Source organism: Juglans regia, chromosome 7 (assembly GCF_001411555.2).
Source record: "Juglans regia cultivar Chandler chromosome 7, Walnut 2.0, whole genome shotgun sequence".
In the NCBI taxonomy this organism is placed as follows: Eukaryota; Viridiplantae; Streptophyta; class Magnoliopsida; order Fagales; family Juglandaceae; genus Juglans; species Juglans regia.
Genome location: NC_049907.1, coordinates 3,186,454 through 3,208,446, shown reverse-complemented (window position 1 = coordinate 3,208,446; position 21,993 = coordinate 3,186,454). Strand labels below are relative to the sequence as shown.

The following is a 21,993-nucleotide window of genomic DNA, read 5'->3' as shown; positions in this document are numbered from 1 at the left end:
AAACTATAAATATTGATATAAGTATTTACATATAGAAATAGATTTGTTGATAAAATTTTCCTATATAAAAATTCTATATGTAGCCACTTTTATGTTTTATTTGTACATTTTATTAATGTAATTGACTGTGTTACAATTTTAAATATAAATTTTGCTGCTAGTTATATTATCTTGAATACATAAGATTTAAATTTTAAAAATTTATTTTTTAAATTAAATTATGTCATATAAATAATATATAATGTAAAAACCTTCAAATAATTTTTAAACTAATTCGAAATTATAATTTGAAACAGTTCAAAGTTCATGCAGAATAAATATTGAATAAATGACATTAAATAATTGACTTAAAAAATTCTAAAATCAATGAAGCAAAATAAATTATTTCAGTTATTAATTTACAGTATGAAATTAAAAAGTTAAATGATCCATACTTTTGATACTTTTATGAGTAGCTTGTTGTTGGGATATCTTGTTTCCACTTTCAACTTCACGGAGTTCAACCTATGTAAAAAATTCAACAATGTAATATTATAGTAAAAACAAAAGTATAGTTGTAAAGAAAAGAAAAAAAAAATATTATTATTGAACATTTTCAGATGGCAAATTGTAGGATATATAAATACTTATTCAATGTATTTGACACAATTATTTTTTCTTAAACTCTCTCTCTCTCGTAGGCGAGTCCGGAGCACGGTTGGTTCTCCTCCAGCGCTGCCCGGCGCCGCCGAGTCCCGACTATCGTCACGGCCAACATCGGCGTGTTCTCCTCACGCCGGCGAGCATCCCTGGCAGTTTCAATCTTCCCCACGCACAGCCATGGATCTCCTCCGTGGAAGGAGAACCGAAATGGGTTTCTTTGATTTTTTTGAGTTTCCGCCGCCGTACGCCGACACCGACGGTCACGACCACGACGGAGGAGTCCCCCTCAAGGCGGCGACCATCCCAGCCGCCTTCGCAGTGGGCCACGCGCAGCCCTCGGTCTCCCCCACGGAGACCGAACGGAAATGGGTTTCACCCATTTGTTTCACGTTACGCCGCCGTACGTGGCCACCGAACCTCACGACCACCACCGACGAGTTCCCTTCAAGGCGGCGACCATCACACCCACCTTCGGAGTCCCCCACGCGCAGCTCTCCGTCTCCCCCACAGAAACGCACACGGAGAAAGAAGAAAAAAATATGCGAGAAACAGGAAAAAAAAAACAAAATGGAGAAGTTAGAGGTGAGATTAGATGAGAAATGCATACCAACGGGTGGAAGAAATCTGAAGAGTACGGGAAAATTTTTTCTTCGTTGAGTTGAGTTTGAGAAATGTTCTGTAAATTTGAATTGTTCTGTAAATTTGAGATCTAAGTGTAGATCTGATATTTCATCTGTTATATATGTAAAGAAGATTAGATATTTTACATATATAAGATATTTTGCATGCTAACTGAACGAGGAAGATGAGTAAAATCTGAACTGAATATCAGAATAGAATCGGAAGAAGCAACGAGAAAAAGAAAATGCTGTTTTTGTTACTATTTACTACTGTTCATCTTTATACACGCTTTTAAGATTAAGGAAGATATATAGATGCAGAAGATCGATAGGCCACCAACTTGTACATATAATTACGGTTCAAAATGATGGTCAGGATTGTTGATGCCCCCAGAGAGCCAGCCAATTCTCTTGGCACTCTTCCGGCCCCTATATATATATATAGCTTGTTGGATTTTCTTTCCCACTTGTTTATCACATGATGTATATACCAAAGTCACCACTATCCTGATCTCCTCTCCTGCATGCTTTTTGCTCATGCAAATTAAAATATATATAAGCCACACGTGCTATTTTTTTTTTTTTTTTTATTTCTGATGCAGCCTAAAAAAAAGGCCATCGGATTCCGCCAGCTGGTTTTCGACACGACTTTTAAGACTTTTTAATGATACCTTAGCTTTTATAACCTGATCTGTAAAACAACGTACATACATGGGACACCAGTAAAAATTAAGGTCAATTTGGTTCGACTTTTGCAACATGCATGCATGCCATTAATGTTGGAATGCTAGCTACTTCGTGGATTAATCTCTTAACTCTGAATAATAGCAATAGATTCAAAGATATTGGAGAAAAGGTAACAGCTTTATGTTCATATCATATATTAATAATATAATATGATGGAAAATGATTGATTTGCACCCTAAGTGGGAAATATTTATGGTACAGATCAGCTTAAGTTGAATGGTTCATAATTCATGGAATTAGGTGTTTGATAAAAAGTATAGACTTGGCCCACCAGTTGGATACATTATCATGAACTCGTCCCGTCATGATCTCCTACAGCTGTATAATTGCAACATGATATCCATTCCATGCAAAATCCAAAACCCATTCTTCAAACCTATCGTCCTTTTGCTTGCATTCCCCTTTCAACTCTCTGCCCAAAATTCCAAACCAAAACCTCTCTCTAAGCTAACTTAAAGCAGATCGAGTTAAGAAGCTGCCATGCAAGTAGCATATACCAATCCAACCACTTGTTCATACTTTTTAGGCCAAAAAGTAACTACGACACGACCCTTCGCATTATATCATCTTCAATGCATGTCATCTCATAATTCATCATGATGATCTGTTATTATTTTATCCCATTAATTAAACATCGATCGTCGGTCTTGGCACAATGATACAGCGCTAGCTGCATTCTACCATTCTACCTTATATGAATGCAATATGCATGGACAGCACAGAGAAGCTTTGACAAATTAATACTCCTACATATCATGAATTAGAGGGAGAATATTCAAATCTGATCAAATTACAGACTATTTATTCATATATATAGGAAATCACAGGCATGCAATTCAAACCGACGGAGCGAATTTATAAGTTATAATATATATGATGTTATTAATAATAAATTACATGGCTTTATGAGTCACAACACGTGTACATTAATATCCGGACTATTATCTATTTATAAGTCAGGGTAGAATTATACACACATACCATCGACATCGCTAACGTCATAATTAACAAGATTATTAATTGGCTTGTAAGTGAAGTTTAAAATTTAAAATATTTTCAATCCAGCGTATCAATTCACTACAACAATTATCTGTTTTTCCCATAAGGAATTGTGGTCGCAAAAGCCTCCATTTCGTGGGAAAAATCTCTTTTTCCACAAATTTAGTCGTGGAATATAATGCTCGTCACAAAAAATATTTTTCTCCATGAAATGCTCAACTCGTGGAAATTACCTATATTTTTCTACAAGATTAGTCACGGAAAAAAATTATTTTATCATGAAAAATATGATGGCCTTTTGTAGTAAATCATGGGAAAAAAGTATTGCCGATAAAATAATTTCGTGGCAAATAATATTTTCCACAAACTACTACGTTGGAAATACTTATTTACGAAGAAATCTTATTACAGGAAAAAATCATTTATGGCAAAAAACATATTTGTTGCGAGTTACATTCATGGCAAATGTTAAGAGATTTCAGATAAAAAAAATCATAAAATAAAAAAAAAATTAGACTAAGCAAAAAATAATTATAACAAAAAGTCTAATTAATATAGGTTAAAATAAATATATCCGAACCTGATAGATCCAAATTCACACTTATAATAATTTTAAAAAAAATATGTAAAATTGTGCTAACATGTTCACAAGATAAACTCCTAATGAGATCCCAAGAGAGCAAACTGCCAATGCATTTTATACACATACACCACACAAATATCCGATATTTAAAACGATGTCAAGATAGGAGAGAAGAAATATAAGTCCGATTTTGAAAATTTTAAGTTGTGACCTTTTGCCGCGATAATAGTCACCGTAAAAGGTTTAATAGTGTGCCGTGTGATCTGCTCTGTATTGTCAACAATAGTGTGCCGTGTGAGGAAAATTCGTGGAAAAAAATCAAATTTGTTGTTTTGCAAGGAGGTAGAGTATGTATATTATTCTCTAAAATTCAGATTCTCTAAACTCTAAGATCTAAAATGTGAGAAAGATATACATATATATATATATATATATTCTCTCGCACGATTATAAGAGTCTATAGATCTCTAATTTACTGTAAATTCAAAAATTAAAATCTAAGACCAAATCTCTCCTAATTCCCTACTTACCAATAGAAATTTTTATCTGGTCAAAAGGGGAAATTTGGTCACCATTAGATCAGAGTAGGTAGGTAATGAAGTCATTATTGTACCCCTCACATGCAGGCTTAATGTCACAGCTGTAAAGAATCTCTCCCTGAGCCTTTAATCAACATCATATAATAACCCCACGTAGTACTGTGTCGTTTAGCTCGATCGCTTGGTCATGTCCTGCCAAATTCCAACCTTGTACGTACCATTCCGCGTTAATATTACATGATCCATATATATATAAACACACACACACACACACCTCGAAAGCAGCTTGCTTGGATCTCTCGTTAACGACACGCGCGCATTTATAATCCCAGGCCATTTCTTCGTGTCTCTATCTCGGATGGATGCTTATCTATCCCTAATTTAGGTTCAATTTAATTTTTTAAAATTTTTAAATAATAATAATATCGTCTCATCTCTAAATCCAAACCGATCATATCCTAATTCTAAACTTGAATATTAAAATTATCATTCTCTTTCATTCCTGCTTCTTCATCACCATATTTTTGGGCATTCTTAGATTATTCATGTTTAGGTATTTCTTGAACATCATTAATGTCCTAAAATTATATGCAGCTTTGGGTTTTATCTACCTTAAACTTTCGACCATGAATAAAAATTCTCAAAGATCTAAATCCTTATAGTTTTTTATCGCATTCTTATCTTATTGTATGGATATAAAGATATCTATCAACCCTAGTTGAAGTTTTTAGTTTAAAGAATAAGAAACTATATTTAATGATGTCATGTCAATATAATTTGGATAAGAGTACACAATATTATATTGTTTTTAATAAAGAAAATTGTTTTTTATGATGTCTTCTAATTAATATTTTTTAAATAATCTTTTCTTTAAATAATTAATATAAAAATTATTTAATATAGGATGTGAAATCGTATTTAAAGGGATATCAAAGTCTTTTTCCAGACCACAACGTACGGCATAAGATTTCGAATACAGACTTTTTTTAATAATGTTAGATAGAATTCTGACTGTACAAACGTCCTATATTTCTTTGAAGGAAAGTTGATTTTATTATTAAAAAATTAATTTTTTTAATATTAATTTAATATTAATTTTTTATAAATATTAATATTAATTTTTTTATGACTATAAATATTAATTTTTGTTTTTATTTTTTGGGTTCAAGTATATAGCAATCAACCTAAACGTGGGCAAGATTGTAACGCGACCCTCGAGTGGGTGACAGGCAAAAGTAAACGTTCAGAGGGGTGTAGCAGTGCTTGCTACCCAACCCATCACAATATCACATCCACAGAAAAGCAGCTCTACTACTACAAATGCTACAAAAAATCTGAACCTCAAATGGCTACGCTATTTACAAATCTAACCCTACTCAGGTATTGCACTCAACAGTGCCGTAAACTTTCCTTTTCCACCGCTACCACCACCATTCCTACCCCTTCTCAACCCCCCACCGGCATCGCCGGCGATTTCTCTTCTCTGAGACTTCAAGTCCCCGCCTTGAAAAACCAACGGAGAAATCGGTTTCCGGCCACACCCAAATCTGTCACCCCCACTTCCTTTCATCAACGCAGAGCTTGCTTTGACAGCCAATGCAGCCATTTCTTCAGGCTGCAGTGGGTGCTTTAGCTTACTCAATGGCAAAGCGAAATATAGCTGACCCACTTGAAGCTCTTCGTAGTCGTTCACCGCCAAGAGAACGTCGTCGAAGTCCATCTCGTCGGCGTTGCAGATGAAACACGTGGGGTTCTTTTGTAGTAGATAAGCAACCTTTACCGGGTACGAGAATTCTTGAAGCCGACCGTCTTGTAAAACGAGCTTGGCCGTGGCCACGTCCGTCGAACTAGACGAACTGCAAATACCCATTCTACGTACGACAGAGCAGCTACGATATCTTTCAACTCAGCCGAGTCAAAAAAGTTTCGGAGAGTATCCGAAGAGGTCGGCCCGTAAGGAGGATTTTTGGCCGTTTGGAAAGGACCTGAAGAGGATGGAAGGGGTGGGGGTGGTAAATATATAGCCTCATGGCACCGTCGGGCTGCCTCGAAATTTGTACAATGTGTCCACGCCAGACTTGTCGTTTCGTTGAAGCAAAAGCCTGAAATATACTTTCAGACCCCGCAAGTTCACTGAAATGTGATTGGATTCTCTAACATTGAAAGCATTTCAATTTCATCCATATTGATTATAATTTATAAGATAGACACAAATAAATTATATAAAAATAAATTTATAAATTGATGTGACTTTACGTGATGCATTAAATTTATATTATATTAAAATAATTTTACAATCTAATATACTGTATCAATTTATATCAATTTGTGAATTTATTTTTATATAATTATTTTATAGTTAAAGTATTTTTCTATCTATAGTAGGATTGTAATTGTGGTGTCTCTCTCTCTTCATTTGTAATATATATAATGAAAAATTTTATACACTATACTATCATTTTATTTTCATCCCACTAAATAAGATGTAGTATATTTATCACTATTAAATTATCATTTATTATATACTTTTTTATCATCTAATAGTAATGAATGTGTTACATCTTACTTAATATATAAGATAAAAGTAAGATAAGAGTACGTTGTATAGCATTACTAGTATATAATATATATATATATATATATATATGCCATTAAGGAAAAATAAAGCATAACAATAGGGTTTTGCTCTACATATTGAGACTTATTATAATATTAAAAAAATTAAAAAATAATCATTTTTTAATATAATTAATGCTTTTACATCAATATAATAAGATTTATAAATAAAATTTTTATAAAAAAATTAAGAGAAAATAAGTGGACTGGTGGTCATTCTTATGGGATAGAAAAGAGACAATAAATTGACTGTATTTTTATCATTATCCTTGGCCGGCTATATTGGTGGTATTGGGTCTTTTTTTTTTTTTTTAAGTCATTAAATAACCCAATGATAGTTTTTTTTATATAGAACCCAATGATAGTTAATAATTCATATAAATATCAAAATTCCGTCAATGTCAATCGAGTTTGGGTCAATTTTGTCGGAACGGGGGTATTACAATAGCCAGTAGAATCCACACTTTTGAACATTGAGTTGTGATTGGTTAGGTTGTCCTCATATAGGGGATCAGAATAAAATTATTTAGATCTCAGTAGCAAAAAATAGAATTATTCCAAACTTCAGGGACAGAAAAATATATGAATGGCAAAAAGCTTTTGAATCTGTGGGCACGGCTTGCCAGGCTGTGAGTTGGTGATGACAGCTTGTCTTATTATATATATTTTTTATTTTTTTCCTTATCAAATATATGATATGTGAATAATGGTCAGAAAATTTAATTAATTTAAGAATAATAAATAAATTAAAAAAATATAAAATATGTGATATGAGAGAATCATTCTATATATATTAGCCATTATATATATATTAGCCATTTAGTTATATAAAGGAATACGCTCTGAGTCAAGTTTGGGGAGTGGAATTAAATCTTAATACAATAATAATATTAAAATATAATATTTTAAACATTAAAATAAAATATAAAATTATTATCTCATCCTTCAAACTTGCTCTAACTACTAGCTAGTGTATCTTTCAAATGTAGTTCCAAGGTGTATGTGTTCCGCTTCACATTTGTCCTATAATATTTATTTATTATATGATATTTATTATTATTTATTTAGATTTTTTTATAGTATTATCTATGTAATGTCTATTTTATATGTTTAATTTGTTATTTTACTAAAAATCTATAAATCCACATAAGGTCAATTTGGGGTGATCTTAACGTGAAAATGACCTTATCATGACACATGTTCTTTTTAATAATCTCATTAGGTGGTGGGAAGTGGGAGAAAAAGGGTTAAAGATTTATTTCCTTTTCGGGAAAATAAGGTTCATGAAAGTCTAAGCTGGGTGAATAATTGTGTACGTAGGACCGAAGTTATAATGGGGCGGGTGTACCTAATCTCTCCACTATCTTGGGATAATGTGAATGATCTTCTATTTTTATGATGAATATATATGATTTAGTAAATGTGTTATGGTAAAGTAGAAAAATTATGTGAGATTCAGGAAAAGTTTTATAATCATAGTCATGTATTTTTTTTTTAATGAGAAATATTTTAGACATAAAATAATTATATAAAAATAATGCTATAAATTGACATGACATGATTTGATCTATCAAATCATAAATTTATTTTTTTAATAGATCACATGAGTTTGTTTGAGATTATTTTTATATAATCTTTTTGAAAAAATCTATTTACAACCGGTCAGAGGAACCGCGGGAGAACCGCATCCCACGTGGCCGGTTGTTTTAGTTAAAAAAAAAATATATCTTAAATGGAAGAACGAAACATTTGGGTTTGCTTTTAAGATAGGAAGCATATGGGTTTGCTTTCTCCACCATCATCGTTATTGAACAAATTCGGTTTCCTCAGGATAACGTTGGCTTGGTTTCTTTATTTTTGGTGGCTCATCATCAGCTTTCAAAGTGAATCATTTCTTGCACACAGGTCGAACCAAGTTCAAACCATCCAACGAGCTTGATGACTGCAGTCTGCACTTCCTTCGACCCATCAAAAGGAACCTCATTTATTTCCGCTAACTTACCTCTTCTCTTATAAAAGTTTTTCTTAATTTCAAGATACGAAGCATCTGGATTTGCTTTTATGCCCATTATTGAAAAAGTTTATATCAACTTCAAGACGAAAGCATCTGGGTCAGTTTGGGAGGATCTCCATCTCTAGAAGCGAAAACAGTGAATCTATTACCCTTTTCTCTGGTGAATGAAGATGAAATTACCTGAAAATCAGTAACTCAGAGAAAGTGATGCGTTAATTACAATTTGAAAGGAGATGTGAAGAGGAAAGACTGACCAACTTGGATTGAGGAGAGCAAAGGAAAATAGAAGAAAAATAAACAAAAATGGGCCATGGCCTCTGATGCTTCTCCTTTTCCCTTCGAAAAAGAAACGAAAAGTGTGGTCTGCGAAGGTAGAAAAAAAATCTGTGTGATCCTTCGTTGCTGCAGTGGTCTGCTATTGATCGAAGAAGGAAAATAAAAAATATTGTTTACTTCAAAGTGTGGTCTGCTACATCGAAGGAAGAAGAAAAATTTAACATTTGTCGCCGCAGTGGTCTGCCACTCCAATGAAGAAGAAGAACAATAACAAATCTTCAAAGTGTGGTATGCTATCGAAAGAAGAAGAAAAAGTAGAACTCTGTACTTTTCTTTTGCTTTTGCCTTTTGGCCTTTTTACTTTTTGTTTTTTTCTTTTACTTTTTTTTTTATCTTTCACGTAGTGTTGCCACGTATAGTCGGTTGTATCTCGTTTACGCATACCGGTTGTACGTAGCAAAACTGAATCTTTTTATGCCAATAACACTTTTTTTTATTAAATAATGTTATATATAATTTTAAAATGTATATTTTTAAAAATTGGTGAGGCCCGACGTTAAAAAATGTGGTTTTTTATTTGGATTTTAAATTTGTTCACTCTTTTTAAAAAAAGTACGTGAGATTTGTACAAATTTTATTTTCATTCTTTGTTACAAAATGAATTCTGACAACATAAATTAATAATTCTAAAAAAAAAAATGTTTATTTATTATTATCATTTTCATGTTAGGCTTGAATTTGGCTTCATCTTTCTTTACCTACCTAAATACATTTTGAAAATATATTTTATGCATGGTAATTATGGAGACCATGATGGTGGAGTTCGCTGCAAAGCATGAGGAAGGACCGAAGGCCACGTACGTCGAATTAAGAATGAGAAAGAGGAATATCATGCCTATCCAAGCGATCGAGGAGAGAGAAGGTGATTGGAAAACTTTGTAGAAAATCCACCCAGTTATCCGACAATAGCGCTTGGCGTAAGCTAATCTGAGTCTGCCATGGGGGTTGGGTAGCTACGAACCACGAACCTTTGCAGATCATGCAGAGAGCCTGCATTCTCCACGTTTTCCGGCCCCCCAAACACTTCTTTTTATTTGGAAATATCTAGATATTCCAAGATGATGCCCAGTGCCCACCCCCCTTTATCTCTCTGCATGCTTGAATTTGATCCATGCACTACTCTTTCTTACTGTATATATATTTTCTCAGCCCACAAAAAAGTATATATATATATATATATATATATTCTTTTTCTGATCAGCGTTTCATATTCTTTGTAAAGATATTTCTCCTGTTCTGAATTCAGAAATATGTACAATGATATGCAAATTTCCTGTTTTTTTTCCCTCTTTTGTTTTGGTGTTTTTCTGATCTGCACTTGCAGAAGTGCATGCATGGTGGGGGCTCCAAGCATCATCGACATAGTAAGATTGACAAATGTTGTGTTCTGTATTAAATGCCAGCTAACAATGCAACAGTCAAAGCTAAAAACTCATGACCAGGATAGATAAAATAAGACACTCGGATTTTAAGCTAATGATTCAATATTGTGTATTGGGATTTGGGTCTGGTTTTTAATATTGTCTTGTCTTCCAATTTTTTGTTCTCCTTCCTGTAGGTTCTGTTCATAATAATGCCTTTTCTTTTTCTATTCGACTCCCCTTTTTTTTTTAAACAATGTTTTGGATGTCTTGTGAATGTATATCTTAAAAAAAAAAAAAAAAACTAATGCTATGTTTGAATATTAATATGATTTTAGATGATATGTGAATAATAGTAAAAAAATTAATAAATAATAATAATAAATTATTTGTGAATAGTAATAAATTCACTAATCAAATACATTCTAATTAATAAATAGAACTGATACAGATATAAAAAGATTTTATAAAATAAATTTATAAATTGATGTGACTTCATAAAATTTATTAGATTTATTTTATAATAAAAATAACTTCACAATCTAACGTATCACGTTAGGACATATTTATTTTTGTGTAATTTATTTATGATTAAAGTATTTTTTATTAATAAATATATAAATATATTTACCATTAGATTCGGATAGCATAACTCCAACAGAATAAGTACTGATCAGCCTGGTTTTATGGGTAATGACAGTACCTTTACTATTACTTTACCACCCGACCATTTTTTTTTCTTTTTAATCAATTTTTATAAAATTAAATTTATTTTTAATTAATTACATAATTATGTTGATTAAATTTATTTATTTTTAAATTATATAAAAATATCGTATTCTGAAATTTTTAGTCCGAATTCAAATAACAAAATGAATGAAAAAAATAATAAAATAATAATAAATAACGAGTAAAGATATCATTATTTTGATCTTATTGTTTATTGCATTTGAATCTTCCGCTTTATATCACCCAAATTATACTCTAAAAGTTTGTGCAAGAAAAGGCACATATGGTATATCCCTCAGACTTTACTTTTTTTTCTTTTTCTTTTTCTTTTGAAGAGCTCTTTATTTCTTTTGAATCATCGTATTATTTATATGATCACCAAACTATTAAAATTGTAATTTTATCCTCGAATTGACACCATTTTTATGAACTGTCTCTCTCATCCTTTAAAGACCCAACCATTAATATCAAGTCATATCACAGATTTTTCAACAATTTAACGGTCATATTTTTATCAAATAAATAAAAATTCTTGTTGTAAATTGGAAAATGAAATGATATAAGCTAGCTAGTTTAGTATATAGTTTGACCGTAAAATTATAATTTAATATAAGGGTTTAAATTCTTTTTCTTTTTTCTTTTTTGCCCGCCTATAAGGTCTGCCTAAATAAACGTTAACTTTTATATTATATATAAATATATATATATATATATATATATATATATATATATTAGCTAGTTTGCATACCAAATTATTAATAAGTTGCATGGAAAGGTCGACCCACCCCAAGCTAGCCCTTCCTTGAAGCTTCTTCTTCTTCTAATTTGCAAATGATCCATGCATGCATCTGTGTATAAATATTAGGTACTAGTGCATGGATAAGAAATCTGTTTAATGTTTCTTTAGTTGATCCGTGATCCCTATCATCATGTACTCATTAATTAATCCTATATCTCTCTTTTTTCTTTTCTTTTTTCTTAATTTTCACCAGATAATACCTTAAAAAAAGGAAGCTAGGAGATCGATCAGATCTTATAGATCATGATCAGCCGTACATGGAATTTTCGTAAAGGATAAATTTGATCAGCTTGTGATTAATTTATAGAAAAATTGATCAGCTAGGATTTGATGGGTTCTGGCTGAATGAAATGAATTAAGAAGCACACCCAGTCGGCAGAGCAAAAAATAAACCCCACCAACAGGCAAAAACACATGATTATTATATATATATATATAAAATCACAGTTATGCCGATCGATCGGGTAATATTATAGGACATCGTGCATTAATATTAGCCAAACCCTGATGAAGAGAATCCCATCTTATAAATTAAAAACAAAACATTATAGATTTCCACAAGCTTTTACAAAATAATTTTCTATGTCGGGCCTAATTTTATTTTTTATTTGGTATCTATCTTAATTAATTTGTTGATCAGACCGCAAAAGGACGACATGTAATAAAACGTTTGCCGTTGTCATGATTACCATGAAAGTTCCAGCTCAATGGCTTCTTGGCACTTTGCGTGCAGGCCAGGATGCATCATGTGTATATAAATATATATATATATATATATATATATATATATTTATATATATGTGTGCATGATGCAATGAATTACACATTTATAACATATACTAGCGGTTGGGCAAGGTTGTCCAGTTGAAAAATAACTTATTTTATTAAATATAAATATGTTTTGGGTTAAAAAAAAAAACGTAATCATAAGTAAAATAAATAGTATATAGAAAATTTTTTATGAACTCAATTTTTGCACCTAACAAGTGAAAAGAGATGTGAATAATTTTTGTGATAGTGATAGTACTTCACTGCATAAATCGAAGCAATTCAACCGAAGAAAAAAAAATGAGAAGTGGTAAAATGAAGGGTTGGATTTAAATCTTAAAAATTTTAATGTACCAGTAGCAACCTCGTCCTTCAAAAAATAACACACGTAGACATCATATCCTTAGATATGATTTGGATCGATGTATTAATAGTAGTGACATGGTTTGTGAATAGTAATATATAAAATTATTTGGATTAGAATGTTTTATTTGATTTTAGAAAATGAGAGAAAAAAAAGTTAAAATAAAAATATTATAAAAATTAAAATATTATTAGAATATAATTTTTTAATGTAGTTTTTGTTTTAAAATTTAAAAAATTTATATTTAAGAAAATTGTAATGATTAGATTAACAAATTAAAAAATATTTTATATTTAAATAATATTTTAAAAAATATATAAAAGTTTCTGAAACCTAAGAATCTATTAATCTCTTCCTCGAACTCAATAATTTTGTTTGTGAAGAGATAGATTGTCAATTCTCTCCTGACCCAATGATGTTGTAAATTTTTTATTTTTTTAAAAATGTTTATGATTATTAAAAAAACACATGAAAAAAAGAAAAGAAAAATAAAAAAAATGAAATACACATTTATGACATATTTTCAGGTTACTTTTTTATTAGTTGTAGCAGTTCTCTTTAGTTAATTAAGAATATTATCATATTTAAATTATGTTAAAACTCTAATTATTTATATAGTTATACTTTTTTAAAAATATTTAACAAAATTTCATTATTTATTTAATGATGAAATATTAGTATTTTATAAATGGCTTGGTTATTTTGAAATTAGTGGTATTTGTGTAAAATCCTGTATGGCGTAAGATTTTCTAATTGATAAAAAAAAGCACGTTTGCCACATCTGTCAAATTGAAGAAAAAAATAAAGTGTAATTTCAAATATTAAAATAGTCTAATGTATAATAATAAAATTATTATTTATTTATGTTCATCATTTATTATGAAATTTAAATTATATTAAAAATTCAAATTAATTAGATAGTTTTTTTCTCTAAAAAATGTACAGTAAAATTTTATCATTTATTTAATGATAAAAAATTAGTATTTTATAAATTAAAGTTAATTTTTAGTGTATGATATAATAAACAGTAATAGGATATGTGAAAAAAGCATGCAAAGAAAAAAAAAACAACTTCTTTATTGATCATTTAAAACTCAAAAATAAATATTTTTTCCACTTTTTCTTTCTTCCTCTCTCTCGTTCCCTACGCACAATTACAGTATTACGTTGCACATTGGCATTCACACGGACCAAAAAAAAAAATCTTTACTGTTCATCATACTGTCGATGAACAGTAATAAGATATGAAAAAAAAAAGTGGCTGATTTAGATTTACTGTTCATGATGAACAGTAATAAACAGTAATGTTATAGGCGCTTTTAAGTAATAGGCAAATATTATTGTTCAAATATTTTCTTGCAAACCGATAATGAAAGCTTTATAATATTATATAAATATTTATATATATATTGCTGTTCTAAGATCACACATAATTGAATAATTGAATAATTATGTCCCATGATAATCCAAAAAAGTAAACACGAGTCATAGAAAGAAAGATCTGCCACCTTGGTTAAATCCAGCATCATACGTTTGGCCTGCAATAAATAATTATTTAGGCAAATGAGATTACAAAAGCATGCAAATCTTCCATGGAAATTTCAGTTTAAAAATATATAACAAAAAATCAGTGAAAAATAATTAAAAAGTGATGATCTTATTTACGAACTTTGCATGCGAGCGAACAAAATATGAAATAATTTATTTTCCTGCACGAAGCTGACTTAGATGACTCCTGGAATTCGTAGCTACATACTTCGCAATTGTGAGCTGCGTTAGAGTGCATGACTTGCATTTGGTTTTTTTTTTTCTTCGGCGAAGAAAGACTATAAGGTAAGAATTAATGCTGTAAGGATGGATATCGGAGATTTCGAGTACTAAACCAATGTCTTCAATCCGAAGAACAGCTCGCTTTGTACACCTAAACTAAAGAGTACAAAAACCACAAAAAATTTAATTACATGAAAGGCCGAAGAGTCAAGAAAACCATATATTTGATGAGAAAAATAAAAAAGGAACTTAAATTTAATTACCTGTTGAGCTACGTGATCTGCATGCATGCTGCACTGAGTTTTGCAACTTTTACAGAGCACTTTGCCATCACAATCCAAGCAGAATAGAGTATAATCTTTATCTTTGTGTTCTTTGCATGGGTTGTAAAGGTACTTGGCGTCCAATATAGATATTAACCACTGTGGAACTTGGGCTAGCTCAGCTGCATGCATGCCATAATCGCATATGATATATATGGATGCTTCACCCTCAAAAGTGGCCCCTGCGCTAATATCAAAAGCTCTATTTGATCTGATGCTGAGTTGCGTATGTACTCTTCAAAAAAATATTACCTAACTTAATCGATTTTTTTGCAAATGAAAGTTGCTTAACGCAGAAATATATCATATATATAAATACTGATTGGGTTCTTCAGTCCAAGTTATATATATTCTAACTAGTTCTTCTCGCAAACTTTGATAGAAATATTGATTGATCAGTTCTTCAGTTCAAGTTATATTCTAAGTGATTCAAATCCTAATTCGATTAGGACGTGGAAATTAAGAGTCATATGCTAAATACGTACAGTTGGTATGAAATTCCTCCATTTTTATGCTGGTTTATAGTATTGTAGCTCTGTATTTTCTTTAATTTGGGTTCAATGGATTTCATTGATAAATGTCCATTACTCTATCTTAAAATTCTGCAAACTGTGTTTAATTTCTCGAATAACGACGAGGTATATTTTTCAATAATTAATTCACATGTCTTGCTGATTTGTTTTTTCTTTTCTGGGGCCTGTTAATTAGAACGTTCCTGCAGTGAGATTTATAATGATAGTTGACTACAATTGGGGTCTATACACTTTTTAGAGCCAATGTTAATTCCTGGAGGGTTGGTAGAGTAATTTTAGGTATAAGTTTTAAATAGATAAATTATGTACAAATTATTTATTAAAAAAAAAAAGAGTCTTACTAAAATAAATAATTTTTTTTTTAGTCTACTGTTTTTTACAAAGGTTTAACTATTTGAGTTTATACGAATCATTTCTCAATTATTATTGTTTTTTATAAATAGATAAAATATATTATATCAACGGCTTGGGCTGCCCAGATTTGTTTGCACAACGGGCGCCGGTGGACACCCTATGATTTTGGTGGCCCATTGTTGCCACAAACGAGGCCACCCCTCTGGGTGTACTTTTTTTTTTTTTTTTTAAGGAGTTGTTTCTATTTTAATTTTACTTTATATTTATATTTTCAATTTTTTTTATCTAATTTTACTTTTTATTCTTTGGTAGTGGATTAGAAATCTGTTTAATGTTTCTTATAAATCATCATCATTATCATGAAAGTTCCTCGATCGATGGCCTCTTGAAACTTTGCGCGCGTGCAAGGTTGCATGTGCATGCAGATGCAATGAACACATTTATAATATAAAATTATATATATGGATCATATTAAAATATTTTCGTGCAAATTAATAGTAATGCAATTGGCTAGCAAGCTTCATTAATGTATAATAAATATCTGTTCTAAAGTCATACATAATCATGAAATAATAATTATGTCAAATAATACAAAAAGTAAAACACCGGCCTATGATAGAAGATAGATTAGATTGTCTTCTATATATCTAGGTATAATAATACACTTTCTAGCTACTTCAATTCCTTTCCGAAAATGATTAAATTGTTCAATTCGATTAAAAATAAATAAAAACTCTTTTATACGTACACTATTATATTCTAAGTTATTTGAATCCTCTAAAGAGTTCTATATGCTAATAATAGAGTTGGTATGGATTATTAACTCCTCCATTTTTTTGCGGATTTATAGTGTAGCTCTATAATTTCTTTAGTTTGGGTTAAATGGATTTCATTGATAAATGTGCATTACTCTATCTTAAAATTCTGCAAGATGTATTTAGTTTCTTGAATAATGTTGAGGTATTTAATTTCAATAATTAATTCACATGTCTTGCTGATTCCTTTTTTCTTTTCCGGGCTAGTTTATTAGAACGTACCTGTGAGATTAATAATAGTTGAGTAGTACTTGGGTCTATACACTTTTCAGAGCCAATGTTAATTACTGGATGGTAATTAGAATAATGTTAAATATAAATTCTAAATAGATAAGTCTCATACAAGTCATTTATATAATAAAAAAAATGAGTTATTTGTAGTTAGTTAACTAAAAAAAAAAAAGTTTTTTTTACAATTTTTATAGTGGGATCTAGTTTTTTTTATAAAAGCTTGCACGAGATTTATCTATTTAAATTTGTACAAATTATTTCTCAATTCTTATTTTTTTTTTTTTTTATAAATAAATATTATATCAATATTAAATAAAAAATAAAAAATTTACCCGGGTGGCCACTAATGGCTTGGGCTGCCTAGATTGGTTTGCACTACGGGTGGAAACCCTATGGGCTTTGATTTTAGTGGCCCTTTGTTGCCACAAACGAGGGCCATCCCTCTGGGTGAACTTATTTTTTTAAGGAGTTGTTTCCATTTTAATTTTATTTTATATTTTTCAATTGTTTTTTTCTAATTTTACTTTGTATTCTTTAGTAGTGGATTAGAAATACGTTTAGGGAAAACCTTCAAAACGGTCGGGTGCGTATTTTTTTCATTTACACCTAACAGTAAAAACTCAACACATAGTAGACTTATGGAACTTACGGTGGGTGTGCATCCAATTAAACCCTCTCTCCTTTCTCTCTTTCCTCTTCTCCCCAGAAGTTGTCTTCTTCCACCGAAGTCATTCTTCTCCCCTTGAGCCATTTTCCTCAGCAATAAACATGATAGGCATGTTGAAGAAATTCAGAGGACCATTAATGCTTAAACCATATTCAACAAGAGCAAGAAGAAGGCTTCTGGGCCATTAAGGGCCATTAAGTAAAGATGAAACTAATGTGATCTTGGGGGCAGGGTATCATTTGGTGTTGTGCAGAATGGAGGAAACTGATGCAAAGCATAGAAGAACAAAGAGCCTGACCCTACGATCACTGGGTTAAATTTTGCAAAGGACAAAGAGCATTTCGTCACCCTCACTCTCTCTGCAGTCTGTACCTCTGCGACTGCGGCCCCAAAACATACCACCCACACATAAAGATCTTCTCCACCCAATACTCTCCAGTTTATATTGACTATCCCATCGCAAAGTCTCACATTTTCCACCATCAATGGCTCACTCAAATTGAACAAATACCAAAAAAAAAAAAAGAATGGAGTCAGAGAGAACCCATCGCATGACAAGCACAAACGACAATAGCACTAGGGAGCTCGTCGATGGCCGCATCTCTCTCGGTCTCGAGGGGAGCAACAATCGGAAATTTCAGCAGGTCACGGGGTGGGGGAAGGAGGGAGGGAGAGAAAGAGAGCGATAGAGGGCGAGGGTAAGATAGAACTGTAAAAAAAAAAAAAAAAAAGCCTATCCGGAGCTTGTTTATTTGAAACATGTTTATAGCATTACTCAAAACATGAGTTTATCCTCGTCATCATTACCGTGAAAGTTGATCCTCGATCGATGGCCTCTTGGAACTTTGCGTGCAAGCTAGGTTGTATGTGCATGCAGATGCATTAATGAACACATGATTTATAATATATATGGCTCAGATTAAAATATTTTCTGGCAAACTGATAATGCAATGAGCTATCAACCTTCATTGTATAATATATATCTGTTCTAAAATCACACATAATTCTTTTTTTTTAAATGAAAACAGACCCATTTTATTAATAAACCAAAATCATAAACTTATCGGTACATGAAAAAATCTAAAGTATAAACCAAACAACACATCAGAACTGGGCTTTCCCACACACAAAAAGGAAAACACCCAACTCATATATAGAAGATACAAAATCTTCTATCTACGTATAATAATACACTTTCTAGCTATTTCAATTCCTTTCCGAAAATGATAAACTTGTTCAATTCGATTAACAAAAAATAAAAAAATAAAAACTCTTTTAGACGTACAGTACGTAGTATTTTCCGAATATGCACGTAAAATAATATATATATATATATATATAGAGAGAGAGAGAGAGAGAGAGAGAGAGAGAGAGATTATGACCCTAAAAGAAAGGAGCTCTTTTCGGTATCCCTTTCCTATTTCTTTTGCGAAAAGATTTAGGAGGTTCAGCAACCGGTACTGTCATATTCTCTTGATCTTGACTTTCTGGGAAAATTTGGATGACACTTTCGTTAGCTATCACTACTTGCGAGATCATCAATACCTCAGTTTTTGCACATCCATGAGCTGCCAGCGTGCTTAAATCCATCATACAGCTTTTGGCCTACAATAAATAATTATTTACGTGAATGAGATACTTAAATAACAATTAATCTTCCTTGAAAATTTCAATTTAAAATATTTTAAAAAAAAAAACCTGTGAAAAATAATTAGAAAAAGTGAATGATCTTACGTACTTTGCATGCGAGTGAACAAAATCTGAAAGAGTTTGATCTTTTCAACTTGAACGAAATAGACCTGGATGACTTCGGGAATTGATAGCCACATATTTTGCACTTGTGAGCAGCGTTAGCATGACTTACATGATTTGCTTCTTTTATTCTTGGACGAAGAAAGACTATAGAGTAAGAATTAATACTGTAAGGATGGATATCGGAGATGTCGAATAGTAAACCAATGTCTTGAATCCGAAGAACAGCTCGATGCGAAGCTTTGTACACCTAAAACACAAAAATCACAAAGAATTTATTAATTACAAGGCCAAATAGGCGAGAAATAAGCCCCATATATATAATATATACCGTTTGAGATAATTAATAGATAAATAAATTTACCTGTAGAACTTTGTGACCTGCATGCATGCTGCTCTGAGTTTTACAAGTTTTACAAAGCACTTTGCCATTACAATCCAAGCAGAAATGGGTATTCTCTTTGTCTTTATGTTCTTTGCATGGATCATGGAAGTTGGCGTCGAGTATAGATGTTAACCACTTTGGAACTTCGACTGCTGCCATGCTTATAGCTAGCCCGGCCCTGGCTCTGAAAATAAATCTCTTTTAATTTCAGATACAGCGACGTACTCACAGAAGATATTAGTGCAGATGTCTTGAAAGAAGATTTTCCAGACTTTAATCTGTAATTATTGCTTAATTAATGTAGCACATGATATTATAGTTATATTATAATTAGTTCTTCAAGTACTGCTAATTGGATTAGGACTTAATCAAGATAGATCTTCTAGCTAGCTAGCGAGGTATACATGGTATTCAATACACAAATTTCTAGCTACTTTCTCTTTGAAAATGATAAATAATTTGTTTGATTCGATTAAGAAAAAAAAATTTATTCACTATTTCCCGAATACGTAAAATAATAATATAAACGGCAAGAAAACCATGCATATATTTGATGAGAAGAATAATGTATGCCTATTGAAGTACATACATATACTAGTTTCAACCAAACACTCCAAAAAAATATCCATACATGTGTAAAGCCCGAAGGTTTGGAGAGTTAGTTCCTGTCATCCAAAATAATGTCCATAACACAATTATATATACTCCAAAAATTCTATAAAATATAAATATACTAGTTTCAACCAAACATATATGTTCCTTCACAAGGACACCAAATAAAGACCTCAACATAACAAATTAAAAATTTCCATAAAGACTAAAAATATTCACAATATCTCAAAATACTCAAATTGCATAAAATAATAAATCTGTTGAATAGGACTATACAATCATCTAATCTTTCTCAAATTTCCTACTCTTGATTTCCAGCTGAACCATTAAAATTATCTAAAAATATTGTGGAGTTAAGAGGTGAGTTATCAACAATTCAGTAAGCAGAGAATATATATATATTAGTATGTAAACATGAGAATTTTGAAAGGGGAACAAAATATTTCAGAATCCAAAATCAGAATATATTATCAAAATATCAGAGTGAAAATTTAAAAATATTCTTATTTAAAAGTATAATTTGACATAACATAACTGAGCATCACGTTAGAATAAAATTCCATGTTTAACTCTAGTAATAGGGTTGTGTAAAGTCCGGTGGCCAACCGTGTAAAAATAGAATGTGAAATTTTTTCCGAATGTGTATATAGAAAAGACCCCACAAAAAATCATATGTTTTTAGGCTTTACAGAAGGCTACACGATAGATTCAACTACAAGCTCCATGCGACAAAAACCCAGCGCAATTTAAAAACACAAGATGTATATGTTTATAGGCTTTACAGAAGGCTACACAATAGAATAAGTGGCAAATTGTTTTTGTAATATCGCTAAACTTGTGGTTCAAATTTATATTACGGAAATAACACAAAAAGCAATCCATGTTTTCTGAGAATAACAGAGTCACAAGGGAGAGCACCGTGCGACGGACTCACCGTGAGGGCAGCTACAAAGCAACGGCAAGGTGGCTGGGTGCGGTGGCAGAGCACTGTGGAAGGGAGAGAGAGAGAGCAAAATGTTAAGGCGGAGAGAGAGAGAGAGAGAGAGAGCCCGAGAGATAGGGAGAGGGAGTTTACGTATCATGCAACGTGGGGGCTGCGAGTAGCGGTGCTCGACGTCAACTGGGTGGCGTCCGACGGTGGAGGCTTGTTCTCCAGCGTGTTCTGTTACTGCTGGCTGTGGCGTCGTGGCCTCAACTGTGACAAGGCGTGGCTCTCGGTTTGGGGAACAAGTGCTCTGTTTTTCTTGCTTAAAACAGAGGCTTGTTCGTTTCCTTTATGCAGGCGGTTGCTTGCGTGTTATGGGTGCACGAACGCCGTTGGTGTGGACGACGTGCGGCGGTGGCTTGGATCACAACGACTACCCTTTCGGTCGCACTAGACTGTCCGTGGTGAAGGCTCGCAGTTGTTCCGTCGTGGCTTCGAGGCTGAGCTAG

At 31.8% G+C, this 21,993-nt stretch overlaps 2 protein-coding genes across 2 annotated transcripts; both read right to left on the bottom strand.

Annotated features, from left to right (window-relative positions):
- Window positions 1–5,366: 5,366 nt before the first annotated feature.
- On the bottom strand, window positions 5,367–6,129 carry LOC108995310. The gene has a single exon (XM_018970848.2). The coding sequence runs from the start codon at window positions 5,998–6,000 to the stop codon at window positions 5,503–5,505; it is 498 nt and encodes a 165-aa protein (XP_018826393.1). The 5' UTR covers window positions 6,001–6,129; the 3' UTR covers window positions 5,367–5,502.
- A 2,709-nt stretch (window positions 6,130–8,838) lies between these two features.
- LOC108995287 lies at window positions 8,839–20,106 on the bottom strand. The gene is made up of 4 exons (XM_018970821.1): window positions 19,927–20,106; window positions 19,675–19,812; window positions 19,356–19,415; window positions 8,839–8,940 (listed from the first exon to the last, which is right to left on the bottom strand). Exons 1-4 carry the CDS (start codon window positions 20,104–20,106, stop codon window positions 8,839–8,841), a joined length of 480 nt encoding a protein of 159 aa, XP_018826366.1.
- Window positions 20,107–21,993: the final 1,887 nt, after the last annotated feature.